The sequence below is a fragment of the Eleutherodactylus coqui genome, chromosome 2, assembly GCF_035609145.1.
Source record: "Eleutherodactylus coqui strain aEleCoq1 chromosome 2, aEleCoq1.hap1, whole genome shotgun sequence".
NCBI classification, from domain to species: Eukaryota; Metazoa; Chordata; class Amphibia; order Anura; family Eleutherodactylidae; genus Eleutherodactylus; species Eleutherodactylus coqui.
This window is the reverse complement of record NC_089838.1, coordinates 120,577,465-120,593,678: the sequence shown is the minus strand read 5'-3', so window position 1 is coordinate 120,593,678 and position 16,214 is coordinate 120,577,465. Positions and strand designations below refer to the sequence as shown.

Below are 16,214 nucleotides of genomic sequence, written 5' to 3'. Positions count from 1 at the left end.
AATATGGAGATACAAACAAGCTAATGATTTTTAAAATAAATGATTTTATTGTGCAAAAGTAGTAAAACAAAAAAATATTATGTAAATTTGATAATTCCATAATTTTATTAGCCTGCAAAAAAAGATAACGCCAGACAATTCATTATTAAACATAAAAAAATAGAAAATCTTCTTGCATATATGTTCTTTGTATTAAAAAAAATCAAGCACCAGGAGTAGTTGGCAGGATTGAATGTAACATTCTCTGTGTGATTGTAACATTGATATAAGTAATTGACTACAATATCAGAGCAAAATGATCATTTATTGCAGAAAACTGAACACTTGAATGGAGGCTCTAGTACCCTGTCGGGATGCCTCTAGCTTGGATACAAGATGTGATACAGGCGGGCATGGAGGTTCTAGTACCCTGTTGTACTGCCTCTAGCTTGGATACAAGATGTGATACGGGCGGGCATGGAGGCTCTAGTACCCTGTTGTACCGTCTCTAGCTTAGATACAAGATGTGATACGGGCAGGCATGGAGGCTCTAGTACCCTGTTGTACTGCCTCTAGCTTGGATACAAGATGTGATACAGGCGGGCATGGAGGCTCTAGTACCCTGTTGTACCGTCTCTAGCTTAGATACAAGATGTGATATGTGCGGGCATGGGGGCTCTAGTACCCTATTGTACCACCTCTAGCTTGGATACAAGATGTGATACGGGCGGGCATGGAGGCTCTAGTGCCCTGTTGTAATGCCTGTAGCTTGGTTACAAGATGTGATATGGGCGAGCATGGAGGTGTACAAGTTCTGTATGGTATCCTGCGGCATATTGCTCCACTCTTGCTGTAACAGAGCCTCTAGATTATGCAAACTCGTAGGCTGTCAAAGATGGTTCAATTTCTATTGCTGATAAATTTGACAATCAGGTAGGCCACAGAAGTGTTGAGACATTCCTGTCTCACCCTTGATGTTTGCGGTCTCCAGACAATAACATAGCTATTGTCATTGCCCGAACTAAACCTGGTTTGGTTGCTGAAGACAACCCGATTCCACACTGTAGTAATATCACAACACCATTGCAAATGGAGGCGGCGGTGGCTGATTATTGCACATAATGGGTGCTGTGAGACCAAATATCCTTCAGCCAAGTGCCTGGATATGGCTCTGACAAACACAGGGGCCTGGAATGATGGTGCCACCTGTCTGTGGATAATGGAAAATTAAACAGTTGGAGCTGCTTGTGCTTGTTGAATGATCAGATGCTCCTCACTACTGTTGGTTTGTCTAAGGTGTCCTGAGCCTGGTCGCCTTGTGTTTGTGCCCTCACATATTCAATGGTACCAACACCTTCTAACAATTTGGTCAGATGGCAGGCCATTTGTAGATACGATCATCCAGCTACTCAAATTACAATAATGTGCCCCCCTCCAAACTCTGTTAACTGGGCAAAATCTCTTCGATTGTGTCATAGATGCATGTCTAGTGGTCATCTAATCATGTCCCAACTCTAATCATTTACATATCTGCCTGAGATGTAATTGCATGCCGGGTTTTGCAGCAGAACGACAACTCCCTCCAGGTGCTTGATTTTTTTATGACAAAGAGTGTGTTTGTCAGAATGTTTTTTGAGAAGCTGTAAGATATGGTTATGACATAGCTGCTTGACTGACAGCCATTTTAAAGGAGTTGTTGGGCCGTATGGGACTTTTTCTATTGATGACTTATCTTCAGGATAGATCATCATCAATAGTTGATATTCGAGGGTCTGCCACTTGGGATCAGCACCGATCCACTAATTGCCAGCACCGCTGTCAGAAAGAGCAACACAGGAAGCAAATAGTGCTGTCCATATTGCAGTGTTCTAGTTTGGTACTACAGGTGTCTAAACCAAACAAAAGCTCCTTATGGATAAACTCTTCTCAACCTGAAAAAGACTTTCCCGACAAGGAATACAGTACCTGTTCTTTAAATGGATTTATTACCTGTATGACACGAGAGAAGTCCCTTAAACTGAATACATAGTGAGATTTTGAAGGCATGGGAAGAAATGTCAGCGCCACTTGTCTGTACAGATCCATTGTAGCCCACACAAGGATCTGCAGAATAAATATTAAAAAAGCAATTACTAGCTTTGTCTTCAAGAGAAAATGCGCATCTGTCAACATAAAAACAATTTAAGATGTATCATTTCACAGATGGGTGATGTACAAATGCAGAGGATCACAGTCAGTTAAACAAAATGAAACTACTCTGACAATGTCATGAAATCAAACAGCATTTGAGCCTTAACAAAATCAATTTTTCATTTAGAAGGTTAAGTGTCCCTTTTTATATTTCTTAAAAAAAGCTATCTTGCTCTAAAAATACTATTTCTATAGGCTAAATATGAACATGCTGTCTTAATGTATGGTGTCCTTGGTTTGGCAAGGAGAGTGAGAGAAATTTCAAAAGGAAATCTCCAGCAGCTTTTAATGCTTGCCCTTTGATCGTGCGCCTTTTACAGTCCCAGCAAAGTACCAATTTAACTAGCTCTCTCTGTTGATATTTGATGACCTGGATGCAGAAAGCATAATATAAAGTAAATGATAAAAAGAAACAACAATCTACCTACATAGTGATTTTCCTTAACTAGCAGGTTTCTAAGAGCATTTTAGACTCATTTATTTTATTTTCTGCTGCTGAGGTTGATTCTTAAAACATGGTGGAATTTCATGGATTCCTCGCTATATTGATATTCTATATAACAAGGGCAAACTAAATTCTTGCGTATAAAGTGAAGATTATTAAATTTCAATTGTATATGTAACCATATCTTAAAGGGAAAATCACTACAGCAAATCTTAGCCTAAGGCCTCCTTCACACAGGCATTTCTGGGCATTTCTGTACAGCGTTTAGCGCTGCTTTTTCAGCACAGCGCTAAACGTTGTACATTGCTCCCATTCCTTTCAATAGGGCTGCTCACACAAGGCTGAAAACGCAGCATCGTCAACGCTGCACTTTGACAGCGTTGCATGTTCTATTTTTGGCCATTTTCAGCACTGTGTTGTCCATTTAAATGAATGGACAGTGGTTTCAGCGCTGCTGAAAATGTGGCACAGCTTGGTACCATGCTTGGTACTAAACGCCCTAGCTACACTACCTGAGTCAAGATGAAAAAAACTCAATACTCATCTTGCAGGTGATGTCGCTGTCCCCGGTAGACCTCTCAGGACTTGTCAGCCTTCGGAGGAACATTTGCTGGTAATGGAGGTTCGAAATCTCCACCTCCAGCGAGAGATTGGCTGGAATCGGCTTAGGGACAGCCGGCTGAGCCAATCAGAGCCAGCGCTGGATGTGTTCAATCACAGCCATTCAGTCATTGAATGGCTGTGATTGGACGCATCCAGCGCTGGCTCTGAATGGCTCAGCTAGCTGTCACTCAGCCGACTCAGCCAATCAAAGCAATCTGCCTGTTTCACAAGGTCCCGACAGTGGCGCTGGGGAGAGCGGCTTCACCTGCTAGGTGAGTATTGATTTTTTTTATTTAGCAGCCTTGACTGCATTTCCAACTGTGCTGAAAACACAGCCAAAACCCATGCCAGCGCTGCTGAAACCAGGTGAAATCTGCAGTAAACGCAGTGTTGAAAAACGCTGCATTTCTGCAAACGTCTGTGTTAGGGAGGCCTTTCGTTAATAATATAGTTGGTTACCACATTCACCAATCATAGCGTGTTATGAAGTAAAGATGAAGAGCGTAAGTACTTTTTCTGATGGATAGAGAGGGTCTAATGCCACATGGTCATAGTTTACATACATGTCAGTAAGTAACAATCTTGAGATCCATGATTATGTATCACTGTATATACAGTATTATGATTCATATAGATTAGACACCTAGAGTGGTTCTGCATTGCTTTAATGCATTTCTGAGAAGTTTCAAGCTGATATCATAGTCAACAGAAAAAGGAAGTCATGTAAAATTAGGCCAGGATTTCTTACGATGTTGAAAATAGAAATGCATCCAGACAATTAGAACAAAACAAACTAAAATAAAGTCATAATAACCATTAAAAGTAAAATTGGAGAAAAGATAATGCAGTTCTAAAATTCTTTAAACGGTTTTACACAATTTTGTCTAATTACAATAAAAGGGTGTGCAAATACTGATAACGGTCATACTGTGAACATAGATTAGCAATCCTTTGATAACTTTTCCAAATAAAACTAAACTACATGCATAAAATAATTTCCGGCAAGTTTTTTTTTTAAACAAAGGTCACGTATGTCCGGTTGCAAATAATTTTCAGGCCAGATTATAAGAAGGATAAAAGGGTAATTGCCCAGGTGTCTCGCTCTCCAGTTATCTTTTAAGGTCGTAGATATAAGAGTTGCAGAAGTAGCAGTTGCATCGAGGCCCAGCCGATTTAGGGGGCCCAAAGGTCCTTTTCATCATAAGAAGACACCAGTAATAAAAATGGTACATAGTGTTGGACAGGTTTTGCATTGATGCCTGGGATTTTCAAGTTAGACCTCTATTCTTCAGCTTCTCCGAAACACTCACAGTAACAAGACATGGGATAAGATTTAACCCTTTCCAATCCAATTTATATCCTGATTTTCCTAGTGGGGCTTATTCTTTTTCTGCCATTATACAACGGCGCTATCTGCTGCCTAAAGCCAGTACTGCATGAGGTGACACGTTGAATAGGCTCTAACAGCAGAGAGGCTGGCAACATACAGTAAGAGAACCCCGACGGATGTCTTCCAACATCGGAGCTGTACAGCCTTGAATCATAATATCTTCAGAGGTCAGACAGTGCATTGGAAAGAGTTAAAGTGTATCAGCAACAACATTAAAGATATAATATCTGTCAGCAGAGGTAACCTATATAGATTATGCTGATATTTTAATCCCAACATTCAGTGCTCCATTCTTTTGCCATTATAGGGACCCAGACTTGTCGCTACAAAGTGTTAATACAATTCTGGGGAAATAGTGTTGGGGAATTGTTTATTACTGTGATGATTCTGTGTTGTTTATTCTGCTTAATGGGCTGAATAGATGTTTAATGTGGAGTTGGTGATTGGAGAACCAAAGAGTTTAAAATCAACTGAACAGAGCAGCCCCTATGATTCAGCATTAATCAGTACCTAACTAGCCCCTCAGCTTTATGCTGCTGGGAGGATCCAAAAGTTTATAAAAGTATCTGTTTAGTTTCAGAAGCTTCAGTTGGTTAGGAGGGCACACTAGGTATAGCCAGGAGTGCAGACAGCTGGTTTAGGAACAGAGCTATACAGCCTCATCCCTGAATCTGAGGAAGAGGCTAGGTGCCAGATACAACGATGAAGCAACCTTTCCAGGACACCAGAAAAAATCGTGGACAAGCAGTATGGAAACTTTCAAGCAGGTACAGCAGTATCTCCAGCCACCAAACTCTTGACTGGGATATATGAGAATGGTCTGCATGGAACACCACCTTGTTTGCCTGAAATTTTAAATAAAAGCATGTTTTTCTGGTTAAACTCTTTTCCTGACTCCAAGGGTGAACACAGATAGCTGGGTCGGATTCCGACTGCAAGAATTCCCGCAGCGGGATGCAACCCTGTGCCCCTGCAGTGACCTGCGGCTTACCTGTCCGGCGCCTTCGCTCTGTTCTGCAGATGTGCCGGCTTGCACACAGCTGCACATGCTCAGTGCAGAGCCTGCGTATCAGCGATGACAGGGGCAGTGTGAGGCTCGCACTGAAATAGGACATGCCGCAATTTTGTTACCACGCGAGTTTTCACGTGGTCAAATCGCGGCTTTCTGCATAGGTTTGCATAAACAAATGCAATCCTATGGCAGCATGTAACAGGGGAAATTATGCATGAAATCTCACCGTGGAATTTTCGCACGTGTGCATTCAGTATTAGAAGTCCTTTCCACTGGGAAAACCTGCACCACGCTACACCACGACAGCCCCCTCCAGGAGCAGAAAACAGCACCTAACATTAAGTTCTCCATCATTTTCACTGTAGTGCAGGCAAGTTAGAGTCAGAGTTAAGGTTTCCCTCACACACGCGACACGGCATTGCCGTGAGAAAATCACAGCGATATCTCATCTCAGGTCCGTGCAATATTGCTGTGTCTTCTCACAGCAATGCCACAATTTTGAAGCGCTACAAAGTTGCATGTGGTGCTACAAAGTCGCGCAACTTTGTAGCATAACATGCGAGGATTTTCGGGGGGAGGACTGAAATATAAGCCCTACCCCTAAAATAAGCTGTAGCTGAAGAAAAAATAAAAGTATGCATCAGCCAATCACAGCAGTGCTCGATGAATGTCTGTGATTGGTTCAACGACAGCCATTCATCGAAAACTGGCTGTGATTGGCTAAGTGTCAGCCAGTCACAGCCAGTGCTTCCAGGAGGCAGGGATTTTTCAATCCCCGGCCAGAAGATAAAGAAGAGAAACAGTGCCGGGACCCGGGGAGAAGCTTCTGCGGTGGCAGAAAGTGCTTCTAAGGTGATGTATGTGTTTTTTTTATTTTTTCCCTGCAGCCAGGGCTTAGATTTGGCTTTGACAGTAGGATTTCCCACTGTCAAAGTTGCATCGCACCGCACGACAACCGCGTTTTAGTGTGATGCAATGCAACAGAGAGGAAGGCTCCATAGGTAAACATAGGCTACAAAACCTCACAAGTCGTCGGCAAATCGCCGGAACCGCAACATTTTTGTGTCGGGTTGTTGCATGCTGCAAAACATCGCATGTGTGAATTAATCCATAGAAAAGCAAGGGCTTCACATACATGTGATTTGTAGTATTGTAGCAATGCGACAAAATCACGTGCCTTTGTCGCCCGTGTGAAGGGGGCCTAATAGCCACCATGACACTAGCTGCTCCCAATCTGGTAAACTACACTATCATTGATCATTGATCGTTTTCCAAAACAGTAGGCACAGGGGGTCAGTGGGGCTGCTCTCATGCACATTAAATTGTATTCAGATCCAGGGTTGCCAACCCCCCCCCCCCCCTCTTTAATTTTTTCTGGACCGCTGAGCTAAAAATCATGGACAGCTCAAAAGTTTTAAGACATAGACTCCTCCCCTTTATAGAAGCTACACTCTCATTTCATTTTTTCCTGCTCTTAAAATGTCCTTAAATCAAAAAAACTCCAAAATTAAAGGGATTATCCAGCAGTTTAAAAAATAATCTGTCAATAATAAATGTTAGAGATGAGGAAGAGACTTTAAAGAGTAACTGCACTTAAAAAAAAACTTTTGACATGTCCAAGCAAAATATAAAAAGTTTTAATCAATGGGGTCTGGATGCTGAGACCCCTGCTGATTGCCAAACAAAGAGGATGCAGTGCTAATCCAAGTGCTGGGCTTTTTAGGTTGTCATTTATCTTTATCGGCTCTTCTAGCAGCTGAAAATGGATGCATAGATGTCTGTAGACCTATATGCATTGTCTTCAGCTGAAGAGAAGAGCTGACAAGGAATGATGATAGCTAAAAGATCACAGCACATGGATAAGTTGTTTTGGCGATCAGCAGGGGTCTTAGCACCTGAACACCACTGATCAAAACTTTGTACGTGTTACTCTGACATGTTAAAAGTTTTTTGAAAAAGTGCAGTTATTCTTTCAAGTTCCAGGCAGCTCTGAAACTATGGCATTCCACATGGACAAAATTGTTCATGTGAAAGTAGTTGTACCGGGATCACAAGTTATCCGCTATCCATGAGGTAGGGCATAACTTGCCGATCAGTGGGGTCTCACCGCTGAGACCCCCACCAATTCTGAGAAAAGGAGTCCCACATTCCCTGCCTTACTCATTGCAGGCTTACTGCATCCCCTATAATGTGGAGGAAACAAAATGGAGCACTGGTCGCACAAGCACAAAGAGGCTGCCAGAGATAGATGAACAGCAAGCGCTTGGGCATTCCCATTAGTTTCATTGAAACGAATGAAATATGAACTGCATATGCTCAGCTAGCGCTCCATTTATTCTAACATCTTGAGATCGATGAGGGCTTCAGTGGTGAGACCCCTACTGATCAGCAAGTTATTCCCTATCAATGCAAACTTTGTGTAAATTTTAAAAAATCACGGACAATGTTTCTTCCTACCAGACACTATGGGTAGCAGCAAAAAACACCTAATTTTCAGTGACTGAGAATTCATGGATGGTTGGCAATCCAGAATAAATATTACAATGTTAAAAAGTCACATTGTGATAGTCTTTGCATTGCCATCTCATCTTGGAATAAATTTAATGTCACTAAGTTCTCAGTTTTATAAATATAATTTTGATTTCATACAGTTTATTTTTAAAACTAATTTCATTGCACATTACTTTACTGTGTGGAGCTGCACTAAAACAGTCATTCTGGATGCATGTCAAATAATAAGAGTAACAGCCAAGGCACTAACAATTTTGTTAAAGACAAAAAATTGGCTAAAATAACAATTAAATTCTGGCAGTCAATTAAGAAACAGTGTTAGTTCTCCATAAATCTGGGTTTATTAGACATATTTTCCTTTATTAGCACAAATAAAACTGAAATGACAAAGTATGACATTTCATTCTCTCTAGGAGTAGTCATAAAAGAGAGTATTTACAGTTCAGGGACAGAACATAGATGTTTGGGTCATATGGAACATTATGGCTATTGACTTTGTAAAGCTATAACAGTAATGTGTGGACTGACCTTTCTAAATGTTGAAAGGTTCAATTAGGAGTAATCTAAAGTTTATTTTATTCTAGCCATAAAGTATTTCAATGTTGAATACACAGTAATTATAAGGTATGCATAAGCACACTTGAAGAAAGTCAGACAGATATTCTAAGAAATTATTTTGTTTTGAACACAATGAAGGGGAGCAAAAAGGAATAGAATTCTGTTGTGAAATTGCACTATAAGGGTGCATTCAGACGATCGTATATCGGCTGGGTTTTCACGCCCAGCCGATATACGTTGTCCCTCTCTGCAGGGGGAGGAAGCTGGAAGAGCCAGGAGCAGTGTAGTGTTATGAGATCCTGCCCCCTCTCCACTCCCTCTCCGTCCCTCGCCACTATTTGCAATGGGAGGGGGCGGACGTAGCTCTGCCCCTGTTCTGCCCCTCCCATTGCAAATAGTAGCGAGGGGCAGAGAGGGGGTGGAGAGGAGGCGGGAGCTCAGTGCACTGCTCCCGGCTCTTCCAGCTTCCTCCCCCTGCAGAGAGGGACAACGTATATCGGCCGACCTGAAAACCCAGCTGATATACGATCGTCTGAATGCACCCTTATAGTGCAATTTCACAACAGAATTCTATTCCTTTTTGCTCCCCTCCATTGTGTTCAAAACAAAATAATTTCTTAGAATATCTGTCTGACTTTCTTCAAGTGTGCTTATGCATACCTTATAATTACTGTGTATTCAACATTGAAATACTTTATGGCTAGAATAAAATAAACTTTAGATTACTCCTAATTGAACCTTTCAACATTTAGAAAGGTCAGTCCACACATTACTGTTATAGCTTTCCAAAGTGTACATGGTGTGCACTAAATCTATTGTATGTTTTAGTAACTTTTAGCCTCCACCACAACGTTATAGAAGAGGTTTAGAATTGTGTAATTCATTAGAAAATATTATTAATGCGTATAAATATCAGCCAAATATCATGGTTTCATGACTGGTTTGGATGTCAGAATAACTGTGTTTAGGAATTGACCTGAATGACGTCCAAAAATGCATTCACTGAATGAAATGGTATGAATGAAATAGCAAATACCACTATTGCGTCACCTCCTATAAATTCCCTAGAAATCCCTGTCTACTCCAACCTACGCAAAGTACTCGCCCTGACAAGGGCAACCATGATATCGGAACTTAAACCAGTTTGCTAGTATTCTCCTCATGTAGGTGTAACAAGATGGAGGGAGCTATCCTCACTCCCTCCACACACAGAAACTCAGTGGCCGCTGCCGCTAGGATGGCTGCTCTGGCTAAGCGCCACCCCCTGCAGGAGAACAGTGGAGGAAGACCGGAGTCCAACCCCTCCCGAAGAAGAGGCTCACAGATGCTGCAGTCATGGGCAGTGAAGAAACAGGTCCCATGTTAGGGTTTAACAGAGTAAGTCACGGAAGGAACATAATTTTGTGAAGGCTTCTGTGCATTTATTGGGTGCAAAATATTGAATCGGATGTGTAGAGCCCTTGGATGTTGTACACAAGGTGCACTAATTGTGTGTAGCTAGGAGTGTCTACACAACATTGCAGGAGGAAGCTGGACATGGAATCCCAGCAACTACCAGTGTGAGTGAAGGTGCCTGAAAGTATAGGGAGAGTCCTGGATGTATATGATCGGACCTCTGTAAAAGATGCTTGCTAAATTTTGTATAGATTGAGCACATATGAGAAAGTCACATGCCTTGCTGCTGCCACTTAAAGAAACTGAAAAGGGTTGTACCATTCAATTTGTTAGGTGGGATACTATGAAAAACATTTTGGAATAAGATGTACTGTTAGGATGTAACATTTAAGAAAGCAAAGCCTACTGCGGTGTGATATCATGTAACATTAATTATGGGTTAGTAAAATTGATTTAGCAGAAAACATATCTCCACTTCCGTTTGTCACCACCCACCATGCCATCACATACCTTTAACCTGTTTCATACAGAAAAACAAAAACATGTAGTCACTCAAGTCAGGTTAGTAACTGGAGGGAGAAGTCAAATCCTAAAAATTACACAGAACTGTAGTCAGATAAAGTAGCCAAGTCTGAGGTTCAAGTATCAGCCAAGGCAGAGTGCCGATGGCTAAACCAAAAAGGGCCAAAAATGATAAGCCGAGTCACCAAACCCTTGTCAAAAGACAAGAAACAAACAATTCCTCAGTTGAGGCAGAAGAGCACAACCAGAGCGCAACCAAAAGTAAAATATCACTTTAGGAAGGAAGTGCCACTTTTTTAATGCACATCCAAAAGCAGTGATAAGTTGCCCAGGATAAAAGACAGCGCAAGCATCCAATGATCATAGCTGTAGGGAAAACAAACCTGCAGACAAGAAACAGCACACAAACTGAACAGCACCTGTGCAGCCCATGATCCCTGACACTAGTGCAGACCGGAAAACAAAAAGCCCAAGAAAACAATGTTCCTTGCAACTATATAAGCATAATAATGTACAGAGCATCAAACCACATGCTGCCGCAACTTAACACTATGTAGGAGCATAAGGAACATGCCTTAGCAAATTGTAGCAAAAAAAAATCCATGGTTTGTTATGACATTTTGATAAATCTGGCACAATTTTCTTCACTTAAGTGTACTTAATGAGAGCAACACAGAAGAGAAAATTTCCCTTTTGACCCTAATAGGAAAACAGGAATACAAAGTGAATAAAATGCCTCATTCCACTACTTATCTTCAATTACTTCCAAGTTGTTACTCAAAATAGAGTATTAAACGTTTGTCCAGGATTACAAAAGAGGTTTGTTTTTTCCCCCCAGGATCAATACTACTCTTCTCCATGGGCAATGTCAGGTATTGCAGTTCAGCCCCAGTCACATGAATTGGAGAGAGATGAACTAATTCTACCAAAATTATATATCATAACATCTTGGATTCTCTCTTTCTAGGTCTTTTGGAAGACTATTGATAAACACAAGTACATATGAGAAGAAAAAAAATCTTGTTTAGGTACTTTTTTATACTCTTTTTTTATACGTTCTGTGATTGAAATAGTTCACTTACATGTACTTATTCATTCCAATGGACTGTTGACAGAGAAAGGACTTGAGAAATAATTTTGTTGATAGATCTTGCAAGGACCTTTGTCTTGTGCCCTATTGATGACAGATGAACGCTACAAGTTTTTGTTTTTTCAAATGAATAAAAAAAGTGAAAATCCACCTGGGAGCCTCAGCCTATTGAGCTGATGTCCATAGTTGCTGTTAGCTAAGGAGCTTGATGTCAAAAGCCTACCATCTGAAGATTGTGCAAGATTGGGTACTGATTCTGAAATAAAGTACGCAAACCATGTTTATGTATGTATGTATTTTACCATGTCTATAATACAATTCCATTCTAGGATCCAAAGACTTAATAGCTACAATACATAGTATGGTTGTAAATGAAATATGTTTGCCTATCAAGTTCAACCAGTTGTGATGAGATGATATGAATAAAAGAAAGGAGGAAACTTAGTAAACTTAGTTTACTTTAGTTAATGTTTTCACCCTATGTAGTGCTGTCCTCTTCAAAACACCTACAGGAGCAACAGGCATCCATATCCCTGGTTCATGCTGCCCGTGGTTTGAGCAACATGAACCTGATGACAGAATCCCCTTATCCAGTAATGGTACTTTAGGCCATGAATAATTTACTTTGCTTGAAAAGTTCATTGAATTGCATTAACTGAACTGAAATCAAGTTAATTTTGGCAAAAAATGAAATTGTATGATAAATATACAATAGCAAAGCAAACAAGCCATAATATAACTAAGGCCTCATGCCCACAGCCAGATCAGAATCCCGCTGCGATATTCATGCAGTGGATCCATCCCGTGCACCAACATTGACTTCATACTTACCCGTCCGGCATCTTCTCCCTCCGCTCTGTGATGTGCCGGCTGTCGCACAGCTGGACATGCACAGAGCGGAGTCGGCACGTCAGAAGTGATGTTTCTATGTGAGCCTCTGCAAGGCCCACACATAAATGGGACATGCCAAGAATTAAATACCGCGCAAGTTTTCACGTGGTCAAATCACGGCGGCCGACATAGGATCGCATAAACTAATGCAATCCTATGACAGCGTGCCATGACGGAAATTCTGCGGGAAATCCCGCCATGGAATTGTCGTCCGTGGGCATTGGGCCAAAAGATGGCCCTTCAGTTCAAAACTAAAATTTGACTATACATTACAAAAATATTGATAACAAACCTGGAAATCTGGTGCCCTCTTGGATGCCATGCTGCCTCCATTCTGGTCACAAGTTCCATTCTTCACAAGATTGCCACCACTGTATCAGACTTCGCCAAACATAGTGCTGCAGGAAAGTCTAAGACATCCCTATTTCCCCACTGTATTTGAATAGCCTGAACCCCTGTGATGAAACCTGCATTTGAAGATATAGATGGAATTGTCTGAGGGCAGTGGAAGGAGGGTTGTGTCTTAGACTTTCCTTTAGTGCTAGCTATGGGAATGTTTAAAGCAATGACGGTCATGTTGTGGATATTGGAATGGGGGGGGGGGAGGGGCAGGGCACATGAAGAGAGGCAATATGGGCATCAAGGAGAGCACCAGGTAAGGTGACCCTATATTTGCAATGTAGAGTCAAATTTTAGTTTTGGACTGGAGGGTTGCTTTGAGTATGCCTTGGGGAACATCTGTCATCATATTCATGCTCCCTATCTCAGAGAAGAATAAATTAGTGACAGAGACCCAAAGTGCGTCACCGGGTTACTTACTTTACTAGATGCCACATTTTTTTAAAATAAAATCAGTGCTTCTGTACTGCAGCATCAGTACATCTTATAGTCCACTCTATACTGTGCTTGGTATAAGAAAAAAAATTGCCAATCATCCATGAGGGCAAGGTTGGCCATAGCTCATGAATTTAATGGACTCCAAACTGGGATATTATGAAAAGTACTGCATTGAAGAAAGAAACCAGGTACTATGATGAGTACAGTGCCTCTGTCTTTAGTTTATGCTGCCCTCAGACAAGGTAGTATAAATATGGTGGCAGATAGCCTGTATGCCTCTTATAAGATTTTCATACTAAAAATATATCAAATAAAAAAAACTTGTGCCATAAGTAAATTCTAATTATGTGGAATGTCAGATTATATTGTGAGCAATTAACCTCTTCAGATGCTAACAATTTAACATAACGGATCCCTGCTTTTTTTTCAACAGACATACTTTACCTGTTTAGAGAACAAAGAGTCCATCACTGGCTATAAAAACTGTCAGCCAAAGAATCATAGACTTCTAATTAGCTGCCAAACTATAACAGCAAAACATCAGAGGGCTCTATCAACTAACCTATTGTTGCAATCATTGCACCAATGAAGTTCACATCCAGCAGAGAGTAATAACAGAACCTATCTGCGAGATGTCAAACAAGACAAAGAATGGGAGCTTTGTTCTTGCTGTTATTTCAGTTACCTTATTCCATTCTGCAACTAATGACACGCCAACAATAAGTTAAATATAGTTTAAGCTATACTTACCTTTATTTAGAGACAGACCATCAGAGAATTGCTCAAGGGACAGAGCAGGTATATGCTCATCTCTCCAGGATGCCCAACATCCAGATATCTATTGTAAACCAAAGACATCTTGAAAGGCTCCCTCAGAAACCATGTGGAGCATGATGGAATCCAGCAGGAACTGCTCATTGCTACTAAAAGAAAATGACTGTGTTTTTAGAGGAAATGTCCTGTTTTTCAGAATCTGATTATCTAAGGATCTTTCATCGTGCCCTTTTCTAAATATGGTTAATGTTTCAATTTGACAGTTATGACTGAAAGCATTTTACAATGTAGAGTAATAGCTTAAAGGTGAGTTGAAAATTGTTGAAAAAGTAATTTATGAGGATTATGATAATGTCTGTCAGTTCCTATTGCAATCGTAATTGCAACTTACTGGTGGTCAGATCAATTCACACCACATATATGGTGTTTGATTGGTGCAAAATCATTTGACTTGTACCCAAAGTGGCCATACACTTTGATTCTAAAAATATTCCAAAAGGGTGTCCTATTAATGTACATTTTGACAATATACTGTCAGGACGAGTGAACATAGATCCACTGAGCCTCAGACTAGTTTGGCTTTCGGCCGGATCCCGAGGTGACACCTGAGGTACACCGATCTTCACCCTTTACCATCACTAATCAGGAAGTGGGCTTTGCTGTGGGGTCTCCAATCTGTTACTTAGGAAGTGGTCTCAGTACTACGGCAGCTGATGCTACTATAGGTCTAGGCACAGTACCTGAGGGTGTGAACAGGTGTGTAGTTAGACAATCTGGGTTAAGGCAGGTGTGGCACACTATAGTAGGAGGAACATGCAAGAAGCCAGGTTGCGGAGAATAGGTTCAACATGGTAAAGACAGGAATGTAGTCAGGGATAATGAGATCAAACTTCCAATAACACCTTGAGCACAATACTTAGGCATTCTCAGAGGGGGTGAATGCCAGATATAGCCAGATGTCAAGCATAATTGGAGGGGGGGGATTTAGTTTGGGCACACTAGCCCTTTGAGTTGCATGTGTATGCCTTCCGGGCTGCTAGCATGGTCAATCCAGTCATCATTGTCAGGTTTCTGACGGGAAGGGGATTTGAGTGTGCACCGTGGCCACCAGGAGGGGTGAGTTGATGGCTGAGGTTGCACACCATAACATATATATTTATATCCGGCAGCCCCAACTGTATTGAAAATTATTGTCAACTAGACTTTTTAATACCAAAAAAAATGAATATACCATATGGTACAGATGTGGCAATGCTGTAAACTGAGTTATGATAATACATTGAATGTCAAGTTAATGTTTGCTAGATCTGTATACCTTTCTTTTTAATGGCAGTTAGGGTCCTTTTACATGGGACAATTGTTGAGCACTTAAAGGCCCGGACATCATCCCAATAGTTATTGTACCTATACTTTCACACAGTAGCAATAATTGTTCAGTGAATGGAAGCAGAGCTGGTCGGAGATCTCTTGTGGCCATCCGCCTCCATTCAAAGTAGATTAACAACTATCTGTTTACACAGGCCAACCGCTGTTTGATTTGTATGCCTGCATAAAATGAACAACAAATGATAAGTAAGCAAATTATAATTCGTCGTTCAGTCGCTGGCAGGGATAATCTAAATGATAAACGTCATGTGTAAAAGGGCCCTTAGTGGCAGATGTATGCAACTTTATAGACATTCATTTGCATATGTCTGGCAATACCTTTCAAATGTTCCCAGTAAATGTAATCCCCTATGAATTTAGTCTTATAGAGCTGACATGACTCTGCACTCCGTATTATGTAGTATTTGTCTCTGCCATACAAATAATTTGTATTTACATTATGCCTATAAACTTTGCTACAATGCTCAATGCAACCCAATGGCTTCGTGATGCTCTAGGGCAGCTTTGCTTCCTTTGGCACTGTAAATCTGCAGCATGTGGAGGGTAAGATGAATTCAATCAAACATTGGGAGATTCTAGAAGAAAATATCATATGTCATACCTGCTGTGAGGAAGATGAAGCTTGGGTGTT

At 41.0% G+C, this 16,214-nt stretch overlaps 1 protein-coding gene across 1 annotated transcript in view; it reads right to left on the bottom strand.

Moving 5' to 3' along the window:
* LOC136610023 (dynein axonemal heavy chain 3-like) overlaps positions 1 to 16,214 on the bottom strand; it is a 1,175,415-nt gene that overhangs the window by 374,246 nt on the left and 784,955 nt on the right. The window contains exon 50 of the mRNA XM_066589293.1: positions 1,969 to 2,082. Coding sequence (XP_066445390.1) covers positions 1,969 to 2,082 — 114 coding nt within the window. The remainder of the gene's footprint in view (positions 1 to 1,968; positions 2,083 to 16,214) is intronic.